This window comes from Brachionichthys hirsutus, chromosome 20 (assembly GCF_040956055.1).
Source record: "Brachionichthys hirsutus isolate HB-005 chromosome 20, CSIRO-AGI_Bhir_v1, whole genome shotgun sequence".
In the NCBI taxonomy this organism is placed as follows: domain Eukaryota; kingdom Metazoa; phylum Chordata; class Actinopteri; order Lophiiformes; family Brachionichthyidae; genus Brachionichthys; species Brachionichthys hirsutus.
Window position 1 is genome coordinate 7,596,762 of NC_090916.1, and position 23,298 is coordinate 7,620,059.

At 46.2% G+C, this 23,298-nt stretch overlaps 3 protein-coding genes and 1 non-coding gene across 4 annotated transcripts; 3 read left to right on the forward strand and 1 right to left on the reverse strand.

Annotated features, from left to right (window-relative positions):
- Nucleotides 1-1,173: 1,173 nt before the first annotated feature.
- LOC137909111 (toll-like receptor 5) lies at nt 1,174-3,598 on the forward strand. Its single transcript, XM_068753535.1, has 2 exons — nt 1,174-1,221; nt 1,685-3,598. Exons 1-2 carry the CDS (start codon nt 1,174-1,176, stop codon nt 3,557-3,559), a joined length of 1,923 nt encoding a protein of 640 aa, XP_068609636.1. The 3' UTR covers nt 3,560-3,598.
- A 2,242-nt stretch (nt 3,599-5,840) lies between these two features.
- LOC137909110 (kinesin-like protein KIF3C) lies at nt 5,841-12,925 on the reverse strand. The gene is made up of 8 exons (XM_068753534.1): nt 11,540-12,925; nt 7,634-7,735; nt 7,382-7,504; nt 7,049-7,167; nt 6,694-6,810; nt 6,323-6,431; nt 6,027-6,172; nt 5,841-5,928 (listed from the first exon to the last, which is right to left on the reverse strand). The coding sequence occupies exons 1-8, from the start codon at nt 12,923-12,925 to the stop codon at nt 5,841-5,843; spliced, it is 2,190 nt and encodes a 729-aa protein (XP_068609635.1).
- trnap-agg (transfer RNA proline (anticodon AGG)) lies at nt 6,855-6,926 on the forward strand. The gene has a single exon. It is a non-coding gene; the product is annotated as a tRNA-Pro (tRNA).
- A 2,243-nt stretch (nt 12,926-15,168) lies between the features above and the next one.
- On the forward strand, nt 15,169-22,175 carry rab10 (RAB10, member RAS oncogene family). Its single transcript, XM_068753536.1, has 6 exons — nt 15,169-15,841; nt 19,547-19,607; nt 20,039-20,177; nt 20,504-20,593; nt 20,821-20,922; nt 21,228-22,175. Exons 1-6 carry the CDS (start codon nt 15,715-15,717, stop codon nt 21,312-21,314), a joined length of 606 nt encoding a protein of 201 aa, XP_068609637.1. The 5' UTR covers nt 15,169-15,714; the 3' UTR covers nt 21,315-22,175.
- Nucleotides 22,176-23,298: the final 1,123 nt, after the last annotated feature.

Genomic DNA, 23,298 nt, shown 5'->3' on the forward strand with positions numbered 1-23,298 from the left:
AAAAAAAAAAAAAGTATTGTAAATTGAGAAAATCATTTCAAAACAACCAAAGACATGAAAATCAGAATCAGAACCACCTTTTTTTGGACAAGTTTGTGACCTCGAAAAAGAGGTTCCGCTCCAGTCCAACTTGCTCAAAAAATGCAAGGTTAAAAGATGGATTAAAAGTAACAATTAAAAATATAGGAAGTTCCATTTTTATGGAATGGTATGTAAAATCCAATCTCCTCACAAGTGCTCCTTCCTCTCAATACCTTTAAAAGCCTTTCTACACATATATATATATGAATACAAATGCTGCATTCAACATTGCATTCTAAATATAAGCACATAAATGCTATTAAAGAAAGTACTTGTTGGACAGAGACAACCTTTTTTAAGAGTCGAAAGTAGAACAGAACAAACAGTATCTCTTATAGGATTAAAGCGTAGCATCAAATGGAAATACGCTTCTCATAAATGTGCTTAAGTGTAAAAAACACAAACCGGTATAGTTAAATTCTCCCAGTAAGTAATCGAGTATCTACTGTACAACAGAACTTGTGAGGTCTTGGTGTCTGAAAGAGGATGGGGAAATGTTTTGGGGAAATTGTACAAAAAATCGTTGCAATAACCTGTTAATAAATGTTCTCCAACATATCCGGTGACTAAAGTAGTATGTACAAATATGCCAGTTACTATGACACGGCCGAATTACACATTCAGTACTGTACAGAATCACAGAAGAGCTTTTCAATGCAGTTGTACTGAAATGCAACGGAACAACACTCATATGTGGCTCTAAATGAATGGAGATGAGTAAAATTACCTTTTTTCTTTTATTAAAATGGAAAAGTTGAATGTTGTACATAAATGTAAGGACAAGAGTCAATTGTGCTCAATGATCAATGATCCTCATTCCGATACACGCAAACAGAACACGCAGTACAGAGCGATGACATTTATGGGTACTTCCCATCCTCATGCAAAGCTGGCATAAAAAAGGGGGGGTGGGGAATCCCACTCAGCGTCATGTTTACGCTGCCGGATTCCCATCAGCAGTGTTGCAAACGCTGGGAGATAAAAAAGCGGCCAACGGAAAGCCACTTCAGAATAGAGTTCTGCTTGTACTGCAGAGGCTAGATCGTTATTTCATTTAAAAATTGAGAGTTTCTTCCAGCTAGCAGTGTGAAGATGAGGACGCCGGATATTCTGGTGGCTGTCATTGGTCTTTTCCTGCAGGTAGATACATTTATTTATTTTACTGCAACTCTGTAAATATAAATGTTAAGAACAGTCAAGTTCATTCGTACAGAATCTTCTGATGGAAAAACGATTTGTGCGTATTGAGGAAAAGTGTTGTCTGGGAAGAGGAACAAAAAAGGAACAAAACATTGTGTTTGTTGCAAAAACGTTTTTTTTATTACCTATCAAGTCAGAATGAAGAAAATCACATGACAGAAAGACCATTTGTTTTCAAATGTACATAATAAAGCCAAAGTAAATCATTTTCTTTGCTATTTCAGCCTTTACAGAGAAATTAAAAGTTTATTTAAAATGTTTTATTATATTAGCGAACATCACATTTAGATAAACACTGCGCAAAGTGATGCAAAACCAATCGTTCTTACATAGTTATTAAGCGATAACTAACCATATATTAACATTTAAAACTCTGCCTCCGCTGCTTGATTTGCATCTGCAGGTGTCAGGCTCCTCATCCTGCCTCATCGCCGGCTCCGTAGCCGACTGTAGCTCCCAGAAACGCAGCCGGATTCCTCCTCTTCCTCCCCACATCACCCACCTGTACTTGCAGATGAACCACATCAGCGAGATCAACGCCACTTCCTTGTCAGGCCTGGAGGAGCTGCAGGAGCTGGACCTCGGGTTTCAGCGGGTGCCGCTCGTAATCCGGAGCAACGCGTTCAGCGGGAACCGTCGCCTGAGGAAGCTGGTCCTCGGCTTCAACGTCAACCTCCGTCTGGAGCCGGGGGCTTTCGCGGGACTCTCCGGCTTGGAGGCTCTCTTCCTGGACTACTGTCGGCTCCAAGACTCCATCCTGAAGGAGAACTACCTGGAGCCCCTGTCCTCCCTGGAGACTCTCGACCTCTTTGGCAACCGGATCAAGAGAGTCCAGCCTGCGATGTTCTTTGTCAACATGACTCGTTTCAAACGGCTGAACCTCAAACTGAACCAAATCGACCGACTGTGTGAGCCTGATCTGGCGGCTTTCCAGGGGAAGCATTTGGAGGTTCTGAACTTGGATTCGGTTCGCTTTAAGGCGACGTCCCGCGGAGCCTTCAGCTGGCAGAAGTGTGGGAATCCCTTCAGAGGAATGTCCGTTCAAAGGCTCTACCTTTCCAACAACGGGCTCACTGTGGGCCAGTTAGAGCAGCTGTTCCGAGCCATCGACGGCACAAAGATCGCCCACCTCAAGATGTCAGGGCACATCGGTAGAGGCCTTTCCTTCTCTAATCTCCCGGATCCAGACCGCGGCACATTCGAAGGCCTGAGGAACAGTTCGATCCGCACTTTGGATCTCTCCAAAAACAGGATCTTTGCGCTGCAGCCGGGGGTTTTCGGGCCCCTGGATGAGGTTGAGATCATCGACGTTTCCCAAAACAGAGTCAATCAGATCCACAAAAATGCTTTCGAGGGACTTGCGGGACATTTGAAAGTGCTCAACCTCTCCAACAACCTGCTGGGCGAGATCTACGCCCACTCTTTTGCCTCCCTGACGAACCTGAAGGTGCTCGATCTGTCCTACAATCACATCGGCGCCCTGGGGTTCCGCTCCTTCAGCGGACTCCCCCACCTGGGAGCGTTGTTTCTAACAGGGAATTCTTTGCGAGAGCTCGGCTTCCCTTCGTCTCTGCCCGGTTTAACTGATCTCCGATTAGACGACAATAAGCTGACGAGCTCACCAGTGAGAGCTCTCGCACAGTTTGCAAGTAATCTCAAGTATCTGAACATCGGAGACAACCGACTTACAGAGCTGGGGGATTTGAACCCCCTTTTGGCTGAAGTGAAAGCTCTGGAGACTCTCTTCTACGGAGGAAACTCGATCAGGTGGTGTGTGAGCAAATCGGCGATTGGCTTAAATTCCTTAACGGTCTTGGATCTCCACGGCAGCTCCCTGCAGTCTTTTTGGTCTCGAGGGAAATGCCTGGATCTGTTTGACAACCTGGGACGTTTGGCAGGTCTGAATTTGAGCTCTAACGCCCTGCGGACTCTCCCTAAAGCCGTCTTCAAGGGTCTCAGCTCCTTGGTTGAGCTGGACCTCTCATTCAACACGTTGACTTATCTCCAGGCTGATGTTTTACCCCAAAGTCTCAAACTGCTCCACCTTTCCAACAACTTTATAGCGTCCCCTGACCCCGCCGCCTTCCGCTCCCTCCTCTTCCTCGATCTGAAAATGAACAGATTCCACTGCGATGCAAACCTGCAGGGATTCCTGACTTGGATGAGCCAGACCAACGTGACGTTTTTAAGTCCTGTGGAGGACTTCAGATGTGAATTTCCGTCTGGCTCCTATGATGTTCCACTGTTGGATTATTCTGCTGATGTCAACCGGCGGTAAAAAAACACACAGAATGTACCACATGTCCACAAAGACTGAATATGTGAGTGGAATAAAAATCAATTTCATATGATTAAACTGTACATTTAACTTTTTTTAGATTTTACCTGCCTAACAAGGAAAGAATAAAACTAAATAAAGCAAACTTTGATTTATATTTAATAAGATTGGAGGTTATGATGGGTTTTCGTGATGTTGATGTGCTTTCATCATCACACCACCAGGGGGCGCTGCGGAATTATGCTTCCAACCAACCAGCTATGTTTATCACTCCCCTCATAAAAGATATCTATCCATCCATCTATCTATCTATCTATCTATCTATCTATATATCTATCTATCTATCTATCTATCTATCTATCTATCTATCTATCTATCCATCTATCCATCCATCCATCTATCTGTCTGTCTATCTATCTATCTATCTATCTATCTATCTATCTATCTATCTATCTATCTATCTATCTATCTATCTATCTATCTATCTATCTATCTATCCATCCATCCATCTATCTATCTGTCTATCTATCTATGAGGCATTTAAACGGATAATTCTTTGACAGTGTCCTTAATTTATTTTTCAACCAGACACGAGCTCAGCTCGACTGGCCCAACATGTTAGATGCAGAGACGCAAGTAACCCCCCATCCCCTTCCCGACACCCTTCACTGGCAGGTTACCATGGAAACAGGCTCAGCAGGCCTCGCCACCTCCTCCACAGTCCCTCCTTTCCTCACTTCCTGATTGTCTTTAGATCCCTGCATCCATCCATCCATCCGACACCACCCCTCTTCCATAGGCATCCTTCCCCATCCCAACCCCCCACAGCCCTGACACACACACACACACACACACACACACATTTACATTATTACACTCCTGACACAAATGTGAGGCAACATATGCTGTCGTTGTGCCCCATCATGCGTAAACATTTAACCCAGTCTATGTTCATCTCTGCATCCCAGTTCATGGATATATCAAAGCAGACACAATAAATAAGATAAAAACAAGCGCCCCTTTGCAGTAGATAGCGTTATATTTACTTTAATATCAATATTTTTATGTTTTCATCACCAGATACAGTCTGATAGCCCCCCCCCCCCATGCCTTAAAACGTCTCTCAATAAATGTACATCTCTATCTATAGATACTCATCTCGACTTACAGTAACACAAAACGCGTTTCACATCATTAAAGTTACAGTTGCGTGTATTTTAAACGACATAATGCAGCAAGAGGAACGTTTTCACGAAGCGTCGGTGCGATAAAAATCTTAATTATTAACAAGCTGCCTCATTTATGCAGCATCTTAACCCTTTACTTCTCTTTAACTTATAATAAATAGCGTTAGTACGGGACAATAAAGGGTGAAAAATCAAATATCATCTGGATTTAGCTTCTCAAATATGAATTCTCGCTGCTTTTCTGCGTTTTATATCAATGACAGTTGGAAATCTATCGGTTTGGCTGCATGTCGAACATTTTTTTACTACATTCCCCTGTTTTAACTTCACCTTTTCTCCATCAAAATGCTGCAGATTCACCCGTAATGAAAATAACCGATACGTGACATCTTGATGATCGCCGCTATTTCCCCAAATCAATTCGATCAATAACATTGGTTTACTATTTGCATCATGAAGCAGGAGCAAGGGAAAGTATAAAATACTGCAAAAGAAATCTGTTTGATATCCTGAAGGTCAACTCTGTGCTGTTTTACGCTTTTAGCTGCAACTCGATCGCTGGCATTGATCATATGGATAGAACTTGACAGCCTGATGCGCCACCGTAAAGGACTCCCGTGACTGAAACTTCACACGTGATTGTAGCCTGATGGGGGGAAACGAGCCGGTGTGGAACACGGCAGCTCGATCGGTGTCCGTGGAGCCTTTGGAGGCGGATCACGAGGAGCTACGTTTTCGACCCAACTGAGGAATCCTGAGTCGTGATTTTAAAGGTCCGACGTGTTTTTCACGAACGCAAACACGGCGCGTCTCAGTTGACGCAAAGACAAACTCTCATCGCCGTTAAAAAAAAGTCCTTCTAGGCTGAGCAATTCAACCGAACCCGACCCAGAAGAGCGGTTTACCAAGACAGACATGCAAGGAGGAGAGGGTTCAGACGGGAGCAGCAGGAGGAAGAAGAGGAGGAAGAGTAGGAGGAGGAGGTGGTGTCTGCCCAAGCTGTAGACTGTGAAGGATCACAGGCCAAAAATTGGGAGGACAAGAAGAGAAGGTGAAGGAATAATTAAAAAAAAAGCATCTTCAGTGAAGAAGCTTCACTGCGCTGCCATGGGCGTGGCCGTGTGACAGGTCGCCAAGGAAACATTAGAAGACGATGAAGTGATGGATTTTGGATTCTGGGACCTGCAACAGATGATAGCAGAGATCAAAGACACCGTCGTGTTTCATTTCCACCTCGCCGTAGAACTCAGACACAGCGGAGGTCGGGGTTTCAGCCTCACCACGATCGAGACCTGCGGACGCCAGCGTCCTCGGTGGGGGAGTCGTCCAGGGAGTGGCTTTGGGTCGGCTCCGCCTCCTGAGAGCGATGCATGGATAGAGCGGTCGGAGGGGTCATGTCGAGCTCCAGGAACATGACGTTTTCGGCCTGAACACACACACAAACACACACACACATTGTGTGACGTAATGCACAGTGCGGAGGTGTGTCATCCACATTAATACCTATTTCTTTACTTTAACAGTCGATTAAACGACCCGTCAACGCTGATCTTTAGTGTTCACGTAACACTCTTACCCTGTATCTGGAGTGAGGTCCCATCGTCATGGCAACCCTGGCATACTGGCTGATTGGTCGCTTGTAGCCGACTGCAGATGTCGGCCTCGTCTTCATCTGCAAGGATTTGCTGAATAGAGTGAAAGAGACGAATCGACGTATTTAAATATCACGAGTCAAAGTGCAGACGCCAGAATCGATCCAGTCTGTCGCTGGATAGATGAGAACGGACGGCGTGCAGGTCCGCAGTGGCTGCTGCGCTTTTCCAGCACTGCTAGGCGGTGGAAAAGAGACAAGAGATGAAGCACGAGCAACAAGGTCATGAACCCTGACCCCGATATCCATCTGATGGCCCAAAGGAGAAGATCCCAGCATGTAGAACCCTCACTGACCTTTCAGCTGGAACAAGAGGCTGAAACCGCCATTGATCCTCCTCGGGGTCAAAGGTCAGTCTGCTCATGATCTTATTCTTCTCCTCCGGAGGGATGAAGTTCTCTATTATCAGATACCTGCGTGATTTGAACACAAATATTTCAGACTAGAGCATGCGGGTGGCTCGTTGGTCTAGGGGCATGATTCTCGCTTAGGGTGCGAGAGGTCCCGGGTTCAAATCCCGGACGAGCCCTCCGCTTGAGAGCGTACTGGGGTCGTTAGTACTTTTCACAATGGCGGATCTAAAAAATGACGTGCGGCCTGTGAACCGTCCCTGTGCGTTTGCTGACGCCATTGAATGGCTGCGCGACTCACTTGAACTTGAGCTCTCTGGTCAGCTCGTTCTGCGTTTGTTCCAGCTCCTGCCGGCTCCTCACGTGCTCGTCGTTCACGTCCTGGATCTCCGCCTTGATGCACTGGAGCTTAGCATACAGCTACGAGGAAAGAGAGACAGAAAGTGGGTGAGGAGCGCAGCATCGTCGCTGAGGAACTGGTCTCGCTTTTGCTGCTGCTTGGTTGCCCGTAGCAACAACACTTGAGGCACTGGTGTCTAAACGGGCTGCGAATAGAAGCATAGCAACTTGTCTGAGAGGAAGGGGAACTGCACCTGATCTGTGAACACATGATTATTCTAATTTTTTTTCTTACCTTCTTCAGCTTCTTGGTCTTTGCCTCCACTTCCTGTTGCAGAGACGTGAACGTGTCCCTCAGTTCCAGGGTCTCCTCATCCTGCATCAGCATCTGCTGCTGAATCTCCCGCTCGCTGCGCGTCTGGAATCAGCCGTTAAATACAACAACGAATCAAAAGTTCCGTTTCTGCTGGAACGCTGATAGATACGTAGCTCGACTTAGCCAGGAATCGAACCGCCAACCTTCTGGCACCGGAACACAAACGTTTACCTGTTCGGCGATCTCCTGCCGCTTCATCTCCAGCATCTTCTGCTGCTCGTTTGTGTGGTCCATGATGTTCTTTCCACCCACCAGCAGCTTGCTCTCCATTGCCTGAGAAGAGAAAGATGAATATTTGGATTTAGGTTTTCACAATAAGGAAATTAAATGAGCACCGAATGGATTTTCATTGAAGCCTAAATTCAAACTGTACCGGTATATGAATTTTTCAAAATGCAAAGCAGCAATTTGTGCGAAGTTTAAAAATATATCAGACTGTTTTCGTACCGACTCCGCCTTCTTGCATTTGTTCTTTTTTTGGAAAGAAATTGTATACACTAATTCCCAAAACAGCAAAAGCCACCTTTGAAGTTTGTACCAGATGGGCATATAAATGTCTAAAATTTAAAGAATAAAGTTTTAATTTTGTAAAATGTTGTAATATTCCATGTCGAGGTTCATCCTGATAACTTACTGGTTTGATCAAACTTTGGCCAAGTTTTTTCTTGTGTTCCAAACAAGGGGTCGAAACATTTTCATTCAAATTCCATCTGGAATTTACCGCCATTATGAAAATATGTCCAAAAAATATGCCTGAAAAGACACGAGTTGAGTTGCTTGAGGTCACACTGAGCCCGCGTGGATCTGACAGTGAAACCTTGGTGAGCTGCAGTCCGTGCTGACATCATGCTGAAGAGGCAAGTTTGTAGGAGAACAAGCTGAGCTCGGCCAAACAGAACCCGAGATACCCCCCCCCCCCCCCCTCCGGCATGAATCACAATCAAAAGTAGACGTGCACAAACAAAACGACAGAGCGCACTATCGGACAGTAGAGTGCGGCATCGGATTTCTTCTGGACCGACATCCAACAAACCGCTTTGGTCCAGGCCTCATCCATTATTTGATGCATCGACAGCTCAAACCCGGAACAAGTGGAGAAATTCTGAGCTGAATATTGTTTTTAAATCAGAGAAGATTCCATCATGCCGTGTCAAACGAGTTCACGTGTTCACGAGGTTCAAAATCAAATAATGAGTGTGAAGAACAGAACAGAAGATGCACAAACAAGGCGGGGGGGGGGGGGGGAGGGCAGTCAGGGGCCGTGGATAATGTTTGCTGCCGCATTCCAGTCTCAGGACAGTGTGTGTGTGTGTGTGTGTGTGTGTGCACTGTGCATTCCTCCTTGTATGCACAAAACACACTGAAGCTCACGCAAAGAGTACAGTGGAATCTTTCATAGAGAATGAGTCTGCAGCAGGTCTTTACAGAGAGGCTCTTTGTGTCCAACTGCCTTTGTTCTATGTGTGCGTGTGTGTGTGTGCGTGTGTGTGTGTGTGTGTGTCACTGTTGGGCTCAAAGCTCTTTGTGTGTTGTCATATTTTCTTTCAGGCTGATTCAGATCAGGGGATTTTTTTCCGCTCATGTCTCTGAGCTCTGATTGGCCGGTCGGATCAATTCAAATGATTCCCGTTTACGGTTTGGTGTCATTTTGCATTCACCTAAATAGTTCTATCGAGTAAAGGAAATTATTTATATTTTGGCCTCCTTTTTTATTGCGCTCATTAATACGTTTCCTGAAATCACTGCAGAATGAATTTTTAAGCCGGTCTCACGAAGCTACAGGATTTACTCCAAAGGTCAACAGCCAAACTTCATCACGCCTTTATAGACCTTCCTGTTCCTACAGGTCAGCTCAGGTTCTGTCCTGTCTAATATTCGATGGTTCCCTGAAGCTGATTATTATTCTTTTATATCTTAAAAGATACAGATGTAGGGCTTCCGTCGTTTGAAACGCCACAGGGGAACGTAGGCTTCAGTGTTTCGGCTTGATCAATAACTGTCTCCTTTCTCTGCAGCATGAATCCAACACATGATCTGGGTCTGCGGGACGAAGGGGGGGGGGGGGGGGGGGGGGCAGCTGAATGCAACACTTTGTCCTGCAGCTTATCCGAGTCAGCGCTGCGTAATCCTCCTTTAAATGCATTCTTTGACTCCTTTGGCTGTGACCGATCAGATTTCCCGATGGGAAAAGGAACGGGAAAAGGAACTCGCATATTGAAGAAGCCAATCGCAACGAGGACGACGCCTAGCTGGGAGCTACCGAGCTATAAATGCAAAGAGACGGGAAGCTTGTGGGGACTCACACACACACAAACACACACACACACCCACACACACAGACATGGAGTTGATTCATTAATATTTCAGTGATGCAGCCCTCCATGCTAAAGGATGGAGGGCAGTGATGAGCACATAATCTCTCTCTCTCTCTCTCTCACACACACACACACACACACACACACGACCCCTTTCTCTCTACCCACCCTGTCCTCCTCTAATTAGACAGGAAGGCAGCTTCATAAACAGGAAGCAGGCGTGCTATCAATAATATTATGGGCACATGTGTGCATGCTTGTGTGTGTGTGTGTGTGTGTGTGTGTAGTGGGTGTACAATATATTGTCTAACCTCTATGCTATACTGTGGAAGGTTTTGTGCAACGCTGATAATATTTCCCACGAGGCAACGGGAACTGCTGTTGATCACACGCAACACTCTGATTGGCTGAACCTCAGCTGGCAGGATGTAGAAAGACCTCAATGCACAGTTAACGTCTACTTCCTCACGAGGAAAGAAAGAAAAAGAGCTCTGTGTGTGAGAGAGGGAGAGAGGGAGAAGGGAAAGAAGGGAGGTGGAAGAGTTGTGACCCAGAAAAATAGATCTAAGTATAGTCCAATGGATGGAAGACAGCGCAAACTGACTCGTGCTGCTGGTCACATGACTCGCAGTGTGTTGCTGCGGAAATAAACAGGAAGCAGGAATCTTAATGGCTAAAAAGAATCTGGAAACGAAAACGGTGTATGGGTGACGTCATGACGATACTCATCGCCAAATAGGGGCGTCTAATAATGATGTCATCGCGCTCGTTGCTTCAGGCTTTGGGCCCTTCCAGCAGAGGAGACAGCAGCTAACCAACAGTTGCACCAACATCACAGCACAAGCTACAGATGGAGCACTGGCGTCTGTGCTAATTAGCTTTAGCTAACAGCACCCTCTTCATATGGTGGGTCTCTGACCTACTTATGGGGGTCTGTTACAATTGGCTGATTGATCAGAGAGGAAAAGTAAATAATGATCGTAGTGATGTTCATGGGAACAAAATGGCTGTTTAATGTTATCATCAGATAAATTAAGTATTAAAATAAAAGGCATATTGAAATATAAATAAATGTTATATTCGTATATTATTAATATTTCTCTAAAATGGGCATTTCACTGAAGTTAAGATGATTGGATGCTTTGGTAAATTATTATCAAATCTGCATTTCTAAAATTAGAGCAGTGCTGACTTCATCGGAATGATTCTACCTTCTGAAATCACCGACTTTGTCTGGTCACACAGTCATTCTGCATCGGTGGCTTATTGACTCATGAGTCAGAGCTATAGTCATTAAGTCAACTCTGACTCTTTGATTGTTCAGTGGGACAGAGAGGGAACCGACATTTTAAGCTATAACGGTGAACAGTCCTCGGGTGGAGACTTTCCACCCAAAACTATGGAAAAAATAGCAGCAAATATAAAAACACGTACTGGAAATACTGGTATTGACACTGGGAGTCAGTTGCACCAGTTCTTTTTAAACTTCACTGAAATGAAGATTTCCAGTTAGATGAAAGCAAAATAATTATGCTAATTTACTAAAGGGGAAATATGCTGTTGGATTATAGCATCAGGTTTATCTTGGCTTCAGGTTTGTGGACTTGAGTGACAGATTTGCGGGTGTTCACATGTTTAACAATGGGGGGAAAGGTCAAGAAGGGTTGCTATGGAAACACGCCCGGCATTAATGGTGTTGCAGGATCCACACTTATTATATGACATCGTGCCTTTCCGGTTTCTCACAGGTATCGACTCTCACCTTGTATTTGGCGGTCAGCTGCTCTGTGGCTTCCTGCTCTTTCCTCAGATCTCCCATCATCCTCTCCTTCTCTCCCAAGAGCCTCTGCTTCTCCTCTGCCAACATGAACTGGTCTCCCCTGATGGCCTCCTTCTCCATCTCCAGCCGCTGCTCCTCTAACTTTACGTAGTCCTTCTCCACGGTCTCCTCCTCTGCCTCCGTGTCTTCGTCCCAGCTCTCGCCGTCCACCTGCTCCTTCCTCTGTTTCCTCCACTTCCTGTGGCTGAGCTGCGCCCTCAGGCGAGCAATCTCCCTCTGGAACTCGCGCAGGAGGGCGTCTTTGGGATCCTCGTTGACTCTGGGCTGGTTCTGAATGTTCTTGGCTCGGTTGGCGTAGCGCAGCGTGGTGAGCGTCTCGTCGTAGTGCTGGGGGGCCGGGCCTAAGGTGGCGACCATGACGGTCTTTGCATTCCCCCCCAAAGAGTCCTGCAGCAAGCGGGTCAGCTTGGAGTCCCGGTAGGGCACATGGCTGCTGCGCCCATCGGCCAGCGCCGAGATCACGTTCCCCAACGCTGACAAGGAGAGGTTGATCTTGGCGGCCTCTTTCAGCCGTTCTCCCTGGACGCCTGTCTTGGCTTGGCGCTCGCTTCCGGCCAGATCCACCAGGTTGAGGCGGCCCACGCGGATGTGTTTCCGCCCGTCCGGTCCCGGCTGGCCGCACTCCACCGTGATCAGGAACAGGGCGTGGGACCTGGACGAGTGTTCGTTCATGTCCGTCGCCCCGACGGCCCTCGCCTGGTTGCCGATGTTCATCGCCTCCTCGATCTCCTTGATGCTTTTGCAGACGCACGATGTGAGGTCAGGGACGTACACCCCGGACTCCGGGCTCTCCCGGAGCTCCAGGGCTCTGGCGTTTCCATGTTTGGGGTCGAGGAGATCCCGGATCTCCTCCCGATAGATCTCGAGGTAGGACGCCCGCACCAGGTACTGCTTATCGGACTGCGATCGGGAGATGTGCGTGAAGATGTGATCGAAGGCGTTGGGGATCACGCCCCGTTTCTCCGGGTCCATCCACGCCCCCTGCATGGTGTACGTCTTCCCAGTTCCGGTCTGTCCATACGCAAATATGGTCCCATTGAACCCGGCCAGCACCGAATCGATCAGCGGCCGCACGCTCTCCTCGTACAAGTCTCGCTGTTTGGAGCTCGCGTCGTAAACCGCATCGAATGTGAACGTTTTCTGAGGCTCGCTGGCGGGGGCTCGAGGGTTTCTGAGGATCACCTGCCCAAGCCTCACGTCCATTTGGACAACGACCCCCCCAGCAGGTCCACTGGACTCCTCCTTGTGGTTCAAGGGGCGGCATCGAACCACGACTTTCACCGACTCGCAGCTCTTGTTTTTTGACATGATTGCCTTTATGCCCCTTCTGGTGATGAAAGGAAAACCAAAATGGGCTGCGAACCTTCAATCAAGCCTCCTTGCCTGCCTTTGGATTATTTAACCCTTAATAAAAGGCTTGACACTCACAGAATGGCTTCTCGATTCTATACCATTGAGGCAGAATCACCGCAGTAGCTCACAAATGATGGAAGCGCGCTTCGAACGATGGTTAATTCCCTCCACTTATTGTCTGCTTCCCAATAAAGACGTGGTCAGACGTGGATCTTGCGCGTCGGCTTCATTGCAGAACCTCAAACACGTCCAAGGCTGAGCGAGAGAGAAACAAAAATCACAGCGATAAATACATCCGAGGCATCAAGCTCACGTCGTCCTGGCTGGAGATCCAGACCGCGGGCAGCATCTCCCTGTCCTCTGCTCAGTGATGCTCCGTCTGCGGCTGCACGGAGAGACGGAGCGCTCCTCCTGTACGCTACACGCACGCACACACACACACACACACACACACGCTCAACCACCACACCCCACATCACTGCGGAGCGAAACAAAGCACCATGGGAAATGTTGTTTCATGGTGTTTGTTCACATGAAAATAATTGACGTTGTGTTTCACACAATTAGAGACATCCAGGTTTAATTTGCTTGGATTTAGATTTATAGTTACAACTAAATCTTTTCAAATAGATACTTTAAGAAAGAGCACATTTTTATTGGTGAATTTATGGCTGTTTGGCATCTTAATTTACTCTTAATTTATATACTGATACTTCTAGAACAGATATCACAAAGTGTTCCCTTTATTATGACACCAAGTTCATTCAAATAGACCTCGAAGTTGCAGAAATGTACTCGATTCGTTTTTGAGTATGTAATTTTCGAACAGAGGCTATAGGGCTGAAGGGGTTAAAAGAGGAATGGCGTTAATTTACTGCATTTATACTGGTATATAATATAACCGCGTTGTAACAGCACCACCTGGCAGCAGCAGTTGGCATTACATCATGCACTGCAATGGGTTTTAACGTCACCAAGATCAGAGGATTCAGATCCTTTGACTAGAATAGAAGTCCTTCATTCAAAATGTTACGGAAGAAAATAAATAAATAAAAGCGCTCTGCCCTTATTTTTATTTATGCGGGGAAAAAAATGATATTCAAATGAGGACCCGGGTGGAGTGGAGTGGACCAGACCGGGGAGGAGCAGAACGTTTCCTGTAGCGCCATCATGTGGACAAAGACAGAAAAGCGCTCAGAGGGAGCTCAGAGAGTTTCTGGACTTTAGGAGGAACCCGGACCCGGAGCACCCAGAGGGGTTCCACGCAAACTCCACGTAAAGGCCACGGGTCTGGACGCCAAACACAGAACCGGCTGGGTGTGAGGCAACGGTGCTAATAGTGAGAGCACGATAACAAAATAAGTCATATCCGTGCAATGCATGACAGACGTTTTTATGCGTGAACAATACATTCCCTTTTTTCCCCTTTTCCCTGACTTAGTTATCTCTCTCTCTTTCTCTCTCTCTCTCTCTCTCTCTCTCTCTCTCCTTTATAGTTTATTTTTTTCTTAGTGGCAAGTCTGTACTCGGCTGCAGAAAGCAGGGCATACTCTGCATTCCTAAGGAGTGTCTAAAGAGAAACACTACTTTGACAGGCGGAAGACGGAAAGTCTCTCTCTCTTTCTCTCTCTCTCTCTCTCTCTCTTTCTCTCACACACACACACACACACACAGAAGCCAACTCTAGAGAATCTGGAATAACGATGTGGACATTTCAATACTTTATTTTCTGATACTGTGTGTTTAGCATTTTTTTTATGCATTTGCATTTTACAGAACAGATGACGCGAGGAAACGCCCGTAACAAGCATATAAGCACTTATGACGTCACGTTTCCTGACTTACAGCTGGGATAGTCTCCGCATCAAATTGAGCAGCTTGCCATGAAAACTATCGCGGAACACCCCGGCTAAAACAGATCCGCAAGAAACCGGACGCCATATTGGATCATTAAGAGAAGTTCATGAATTGAATTAATGGGAGATTTGCGCCTCAATGTCCGAGAAACAAGCACGGTTGCATTTCCCCTCTGACAATCATAATATATGTGATGATAGCCAATGAAAATGGGACTATAAAACGGGACAGCTGTGTTGACCAATCACATTTGCGGGTTTTGACAGAAGGGGGCTGGAGTAAGAAGGCGTGTCTACAATATAGGGTGTCGCCGTGGAGGCTCCCATTCGAAGGCGACCGACGGTATTTCGGTTCTAATCTTCCCTGACAAAAGCGGGTTCTCTCCGGGCTGACAGTGAAGTCGACGCACTTCAGGGCGAAGATTTTTTCTAATTCTCGTCGGCCGAGCTCGTCGCAAGGCTGAGAAATGAAGGGGCGTGCCGAGAATTTGAATTAGCTCGCCGTTAGTTTGAAGAAAGAGCGAGTCGCTGTGGAAAGAGAGAGGAGCCATTTTGTCCCGACTGTGTGTGGGAGAAAAGAGAGTGGAAAACCGGAATCACACGGGAGGAGAACCTTATTTTTTTTCTTCCCAATCTGTTCTCGTGTTGTAAGGGGGACGGGGGACGGTCGGCCTTGGGAATTATAACTCGTCGGACACGTTACTTTGCGTGGTATTTAGCCGACTAGCTTGCCAAGGCTAATCAACAAAACACGGGTCGTTAACTGTCCAGTCAAGAGGAGCGCGGCGTTGGAGCTGCGTTTAGACTTTACGCAGACGTGCTAGGGTGTCATTTTGTTTGTGTTTTTTTTGGGGGTATCTTGTTTGGGTTCACGCAAGCTGCTTTTCAATGGCGAAGAAGACGTACGACTTGCTGTTCAAGCTGCTTTTGATCGGAGACTCTGGCGTGGGGAAGACCTGTGTGCTGTTCCGCTTCTCCGACGACGCCTTCAACACAACCTTCATCTCCACCATAGGTAAGGAGACGCGGAGCCGCGGGATAAAGGGGTTGTTTTGCGGGTACGAGTGTTTGCTGGAGGGTTAGGCTGACAGCTGGTTGACTCGCCGGACTCCCGCAGCTGGAAATGGCAGGCAGGGACGTATTTGGTTAGCTAGTATGCTAGCAGCGTGCTGGCGTTAGCTAGCTAGCCTCCCGCCCGGCCTTGCGCATGCTAGCTCGCAAGCTAGTTGTGATCGCGTTGCTTTAGCACCGCTCCCTGTTCTAGTACCTTGCTGTGACTTTTAACAACTAGACACGACTTTTATTGTCATTTAACCTGTTATTAATGGCAGGCATTACCGGTTAAGGTGCCGAGACAATTGCTGTCATGTCATTTGACCGAGTGGCTAGTGGGCTAACGAGGCTACTTGGAAGCAGGTCAGGGCCGGACTGATGTTACAAAAGCCTCGGGCTCCCCTGTTATCAGACAGGTATTATTATTATCCACGTATAGAAGGGGTTTTCTTTTGTGACTAATTACACTTAAAAAATTAACAAATCTCTTGATTTTTACTATCGAATTATAGATGTCACAAGGAAAACCCAGAAGCAGTGACGTAAGAATTGATCTGGTTTCATCGCCCTGTCTGGGAAAATGAAAGCACTTTAAATAAAATCACAAGCGTGATCATAGAAAAGGGTTATTTTTAACTATGTACATTTCTCTTGTATCATCACCATGAAGAAGTCGTGTTTTAATACATTTGTCGGACACAAATTTAGTTAATTATCCAACAATCTTCCGCTGCTTGTATTTACAGCCAAATCTCAGTCTGCAGTGTCGCTAACTGAAGTTATCAAATGGTTTTATTCTTGAAACAAACTATATTTCTCTGAAAATGCCACATTAAAGTATAAAGTATCTCCACGTGGGGTTCTGGTAACTATACTTGGATGCTGATGGCTCATTTTGGCATCGTCGGCTTCTGTCTCTGACCTCCACGCTCGCATCCGACATCGCATTCAGTCGAGTGTCGACTGTCAAATCCCTGCGGCGCCCGAGTGGAGTCTCCATTTATGTCTCTTGCTTAAGATCAGTGCTGAGTAATAATGTAACTTTAGAATATGTTTCGCTCGACCGCATGCGGTTGGCAGTGTTCAGGATGTATTTCATCATATCCAAGCCCACATTATTGATAATGGATGTTGACAACGCCTCATTGTATCGCCTAAGGACACACGCCCGTAACGGTGACGGCGTCCCCGGTGAAATCCGGTTGAGATTGAGAACAGATGCTCTTATGCAAAAGTTATCACATCTATATATCTGTTTATGATTCGGCTGAGGTTTTGTCTTGCTGTCTGCTTATTTGTGTAACTCTTAAGACTTGTTTCTCTAAACATAGTCTCTACTGTCATTAGGAACTTTATGGAGATTATGAGCTGCCTTTTTTTTTTTATATCTTATTATCTGTCAGAGCTGAAAGATTGATGGACTCTTAAGAAGACAAATAATCGGCCGCTGCTTCTTGCAGGAATGCTTTCCTCGTGGAGTTGGGTAATAAAGTGTTTCGTCTTTAAAGCGACTGCAGCTGTTATTTTCTACTTTAGAAAAACGTAACGCGTTAAACAAATGGACGGAATCTTAATCTGTAGTAAAGGTTCGCTCGTCCCACAGCAGGAAGGCCGTCAGTGTTTTGTTTTTCTCACGACACGGGAAAGAGATCGGTTCCAATCCAGTTTACAACCACGAAGAAGACAAATCAAAAAGTTTAACTGGAGCTCGTCACCGGGACCGGTAACTGTGGAGAAACCTTTACTGGAAATACCGGCAGCCACTGGTTTACTCCTCCTGACACACTCGAGCCATGATTGTATTCCACCACGCTGGCTACAGTGACTCAGACTTTTCGACCTGATTTGTTGCCAGGGGTAGCGTCGGGGCACCGTTCAGCCACTGACCAAAAGTACTGGCTGCACGGAGGGCCTGCATATGACCCCCCCCCCCCCCCCCCCCCCCTCTGACTCACACCGCTGCTAAGGGCATCCTCATGCGTTCAATCAAAAGGACGCTGACTTGCGTGGTCGCGAACCATCACGTTACTGGGTGTTGGATTGTTTGTGGAAACAACGCACCGTTCCCATGGAGACGTCGACAGTTTTCATCCAGTTCCGAGCTGCCTCGGCTTGTTTTCGTTCATCCTTATTTAAAACCAAGCGAGATGCAAAGCAAAACTTTTAAGAGGGTCAGTAAATAAAGAACAATCTCGGCTTTTAATAATATATATTAGACTGTCGGTCAAAAGAGAAACGTTGTGTGATTGGAGACAGAAATCAGCTGATGTTTCGACTGCCTTTTCGGAAGTAACGTGTGTTTTGCTTTCAGTCAAAGGATCTTTTATGAGATTCCTAGTGATCCTAATGTTATCCATAACATTGATTGGTTCCCATTTCTGAAATTACTCAAACAAGTTGCCTCCATGCATAGTGGAATCACACGGGGGTGTGTTCATTCTGACACGGTACTCGTACCTTCAGACACAGACGCACAGCTGCTTCTTAAAAATACCCCCCCATTGGAAACCCCCTCCCTCCTCATCTTCAGTCACTCACCCACCAGCCTCTTCCAACTGTGATATTACCAGCTATGCATATTCAGTGCTGAACACCGGAATTCATCCGCCGTGCTGGCTTTGTGTTCTTAAAAGGTGGATCCTGCTCAAGGTGTGTGAAGTTTCACCGTCCTCCGTTCTCACCACTCGTAATCAGATTCTAATCCGTTTCCCGTTTAGTAATTGTTGGGATGGGACGAAATAAATAAGTTGCGTCTTGTCAGCGGCGCCCAGGCTGGGTTCTTTGTTTCTGCAGCTCCGTATTTCTGTTCTCTCCTCAGGGAAGTACATAATATTTAGTGAGTCACAGCTTGGCAGCCCTTTCCTTCGTTATTCTATCATGCTGCTGCCCCACCTAGAGCACAGCTGCTTCTTGGAATTTTTATTAATGTTATGATAAGTCGACCACAGTTTCTGACCGGCGCAGAACCGGCTGCGAAACTGGAGAACGCAATTTGGCCAGAAAGTTTCATAAATGGCTCCTTCTTAAACTTGGCCTTCATCAGTAGAACAGAACCAGCGGTGAAAAACCTAGAAGAAAAGTATCCGTGTATTTATATATAAAAAAAAATACAGCCAGTCCAGCCAAAATGGAAACTCAATTATGTCAGTTTCCATGTCGCAAACATCCCCACAAAGGAAGGGGAAAAACTGCAGCCCATCCTCGCTGCTCCATCGGTCCCAATCTCAAAGTGGAAGAACTTTAAACTTCAGTTAGACGCCTAAATAATCCACAATGTCATGATTCTAATCGTCTGCTTTCACGCTCGTTCCTGAAACCAGCGTTTTGCATTGCGTGTAAACAACCTGCGTTTCCCTGGTGTGTGTGTGTGTGTGTGTGTGTGTGTGTGTGTGTGCGTCCGTTGCTCTCCAGCTGCTGACCCCACAGCTGTCTGCTGATAGGCTCAAGGTCTGGTCGCGGCACCGCAGGGTCCGGAAGAGATAATGGTTTTGTCTCAGAGATGGAAACGTGTGTCGCTCGCGTTCAATTTCCCCTGCTCCTAAGTGTGTCTGTTACCGTTTCCGACCCCCCCCCCCCCCCCCCCCCATTGCTAAACACGGCAGGTATTTTGGCCTGATCTGCGTGCTGATGGAAATGTTTCTGTTTTTTTGCTTCTTTTTTTCCACAGGAATTGACTTCAAGATCAAAACGGTTGAATTGCAAGGAAAGAAAATCAAACTACAGATCTGGTGAGCTGGTGGATTCTTTCTGTGGAGGGAGGAGTGCATGTTTTGAAGACGCACTGATGGTGTGTGTGTGTGTGTGTGTGTGTGTGTGTGTGTGAGAGAAACATCTGTTCGATAACCCCATCCTCAAGCATAGACGCATGCTAGAACAGGAAATGCTCATCGGTCTGCTGCAGGGCTCTCATTATTCCCTACCCAGAGACCATTTCACGGCCAGTTATTTTAAAAATTCCAAATATTTCAAGCAGAGGTTTGTGTTCTGAGTCGAGGGCTCCCGGCGTTCTGAGCGGCGGTTGATGAGCCGTGCTACAGGCCAGCCCAGCGACGTGAGGGACGCGGGCTAGCCTGCACAGAGCGCTTTATGTGGAGTAACGGTGGGATGTAACAAACAAAGCCAACCCTGTGTGTGTGTGTGTGTGTGTGTGTGTGTTTAGGGACACGGCAGGCCAGGAGCGCTTCCACACCATCACCACTTCCTACTACAGAGGGGCCATGGGCATCATGCTGGTCTACGACATCACTAACGCCAAGAGCTTCGAGAACATCAGCAAATGGCTGCGCAACATCGACGAGGTGCCGCACGCACGTTCTGCAGGCGCAGATCCACGTTCATGTCGGAGATTAGTGTTTGTGTTTTTTTGTTTTTTTTTACTTGAACGGCAACAGTAATTATTGCGTATCCGGACATGGGAGATTCGTATAAACCCTAAACATCTAAACACCATTAACCTGAGATTTTAAGTTTACAAAATACATTCATGTCGTACAAATACTAGTTTCTCACGTGGTTTTAACGATGTAACGTTTTTGTGGGGAAGGCTTCGGCTTGGGCGGAGCCATTGTCGTCTTGTGAAAAATGCACGTGTTAAAAGTCTAATGCGCCGTCTCCTCTTGATCAGCATGCGAATGAGGACGTTGAGAGGATGCTGCTAGGCAACAAGTGCGACATGGAGGACAAGAGGGTCGTACCAAAAGCCAAGGGGGAGCAGGTGAGGTGGTGCGGTCCGGCGTGGCGGCGGCGAACAGCCCTTCAGGTTTCTCTTCGCTCATTGCAGCAACAAAAACTAGAAATGGCCTGCCTTTCTGCGGATCTAGCCGCACACACACGCACACACGCACACACCAGGCAGGCGTGCTGTGTGTGTGTGTGTGTGTGCGCGTGTTCGTTCCTGGCTCGGCCCCGCCGCTGATCCCTGGTCTGTTTTACCCTCTGCAGATTGCGAGGGAGCATGGCATTAGGTTTTTTGAGACGAGTGCTAAGGCCAACATCAACATCGAGAAGGCTTTCCTCACGCTAGCAGAAGACATCCTGAGAAAGGTGCGTTCACTTTCAGCACCGCGTGCGTAACCGGGAGCTTCGGTTGCAGTCCGGTCGTCTGTTGGCGTCATTAAAACTGTTTCTGTAGTGGGAAGCGGTAGTCATAGCAACAGAAATTGAACTACAAATGCATTTAATTTTTTTTCAAAGTCACCTTCTATTAAGTATTCGCTGTGTTAGAAAAAAATGGGAAGTCGCAATAATAAAGTCTTCTGAGGCCCCGCCCCTGAATTCAATGCATAAATCTCGTCATTTAGACTGAAATGGCTTGAAAGTAGTTTTAATTTATTGCATTTATCTGACAGACGCCTGTAAAAGAGCCCAACAGTGAAAACGTCGACATCAACAATGGAAGCGGAGCCCCGGGCTGGAAGAGCAAGTGCTGCAGTTGAACAACTTCTGTTTCGGTCGCACTCACACACACACACACTCTCTCCCTCTCTCTCTCTCTCTCCCTCTCTCTCTCTAATTGCTAACTCTCTTGTTCTCTAACCTGTCTCATGAGTTTTCTTGCACACTGACACTCTTATCAGAATAAACCTTCACTCGTCTAACCCCGTCTCCCCTCCACTCCATCTTTTATTTCTGATAAAGGTAAATCCAGTCACGTTTCTTGTCATTTGTTTTAAAGGTTGTTAAATAAAAAAAAAAAAGAAGTTGTGAAAAGATGAGCTCATATTTTTTAATATTTCCTTTGCCTGTACTCGCCTGATTGGACACCCTCACCCTTTACTCCTCACCCACAGCACTCACTCACAAACAGGCTGTAGGTTTAACATTTTGTACACTTGGTGGGTTTCTGTTTCACTGTATCTGGTCATTTACGACTTGTTACCAAGTGACCGAGGCTTGGTTAGCTCCTTTTGTATGTGGGAGGGGGTTATTTTGTCCTGTGCCTTATATGGAAGACAGGGGCGGGGCTGTGTGTGGGGGGGTGGAGCCACATCTATCCAATGAATTACAGTTTAATACTCTTGTCGGTTCAGATTCTGAGGAGGGGAAGCCGAACTGAAACGGAAAACGTTTGAATTTTTCCTCCAGTCAACAGAATGGCTTTATACAGTGTCTGATTTATTTTATCTGTCATTTATTTTGCTTTTTTTTTTTTTTTGTCCCTGCATGCAAATTTCTTTGGGTTGGAAAGCATTTCTGTAATGTCTAATGTTTGCCACTGGGTGGGAGGTAAAAAAAAAAAATCTTTGGAATTTCAAACAGTTTTGCAGATCCATTAAAAATAAGCTTGCTTAAGTTAACTTGTTTGTCCTCAATTTGTCTTTTCACGTCTCAACACAAGTCTGATCTCAAACCGATTAACGTGTGCAAAACGCCGCGAGAGTCCAATTATTCGTCTGCTATGTGGAAAGGAACTAAAAAGAATATATTAGTAACTAGTGGTGAGAGGACTCCTCCGTGGACGAGTACGCCGGTACCTGGATCGTCACGACTCCAGCGCTAACCCTGATTCCTTGTACCAGTAATTTATTTTTGCATATCAGGTTTCTAACGCTCAAGGTTCAAATTAAAGTAACTGAACAGGAAAGATAAGGGAAGTGACGCCACCTAGAGGGCAGAGAGAATTACTCAGCAGATCCTAAAGAGCTGATTAAATATATATACAGTGTATATATACGCGATATAATAAAGTTCACTGCTCTTTAACGAGGTCATTAATATTCATACATGTCATGTCTCCTGTTAATCACGATTTCGTTATTACTGTTAATTATTTACGTGAAGAATCATAAGTCGCGTATATGCGTGCAGTAAATAAAGTTCAAAAGCAGAGATGTCGCTTGTTACGAGTTATTAAGTTGTAAACTTGAAGCTGGTGGCGCAGAGTTTGACCTGCACCCGAACCGGATGTGACGTAGATGGCGCGCTCGATCTGTCCGGATGTCCAAACGACTTTTTTTCTGATCCGCGAAACTCACTGAAACTCAATGTATCCTCGTTGGACCATTTAAAAATGAAATAAATGTTTGGAGACGTCTGACGAAACAAATTAAACGTGTCATTAATGATAGCGTAGAGATTCGGTGCAGGAAAAACTGCGGTCAAAGCACTGGTGTTGCTATGGAAACGCCACGTTGTACAGTGTCAAAATAAATACTCACGTGAAAGTATCTCAGCTGCTGGTTTCACTACAGCTATAATTTAAGGAAAACAAAATACTCTTTATAAGAGCAAGAAAAATTATCCAATGAGAAAAACTTTAGCAATTGGACTAGACTCTGACGTCGAGGCCCAACTCCTCGCAGTTTGAAAACGAAACGCTGCAGCGGCCCACAGGTAAGCTGACTGTACTTTATGCTCTAGTAATTACGGTAAAATACCACTGTATGTGGTATTGTATTCATTGCATGAATTAAACTTTTC

Bases quoted from the DNA above. Each gene is read 5' to 3' on its own strand.
- rab10 (XM_068753536.1), top strand. From the start codon at position 15,715: ATGGCGAAGAAGACGTACGACTTGCTGTTCAAGCTGCTTTTGATCGGA. The intron at 20,178-20,503 runs GTGCCGCACGCA...CCTCTTGATCAG, and splicing joins GGCTGCGCAACATCGACGAG to CATGCGAATGAGGACGTTGA. The intron at 20,923-21,227 runs GTGCGTTCACTT...TTTATCTGACAG, and splicing joins CAGAAGACATCCTGAGAAAG to ACGCCTGTAAAAGAGCCCAA.
- LOC137909111 (XM_068753535.1), top strand. From the start codon at position 1,174: ATGAGGACGCCGGATATTCTGGTGGCTGTCATTGGTCTTTTCCTGCAG. The intron at 1,222-1,684 runs GTAGATACATTT...TTGCATCTGCAG, and splicing joins TCATTGGTCTTTTCCTGCAG to GTGTCAGGCTCCTCATCCTG.
- LOC137909110 (XM_068753534.1), bottom strand. From the start codon at position 12,925: ATGTCAAAAAACAAGAGCTGCGAGTCGGTGAAAGTCGTGGTTCGATGC. The intron at 7,736-11,539 runs GTGAGAGTCGAT...TTCTCTTCTCAG, and splicing joins AGCTGACCGCCAAATACAAG to GCAATGGAGAGCAAGCTGCT. The intron at 7,505-7,633 runs GTAAACGTTTGT...GGCTGATTCCAG, and splicing joins GGCAGGAGATCGCCGAACAG to ACGCGCAGCGAGCGGGAGAT.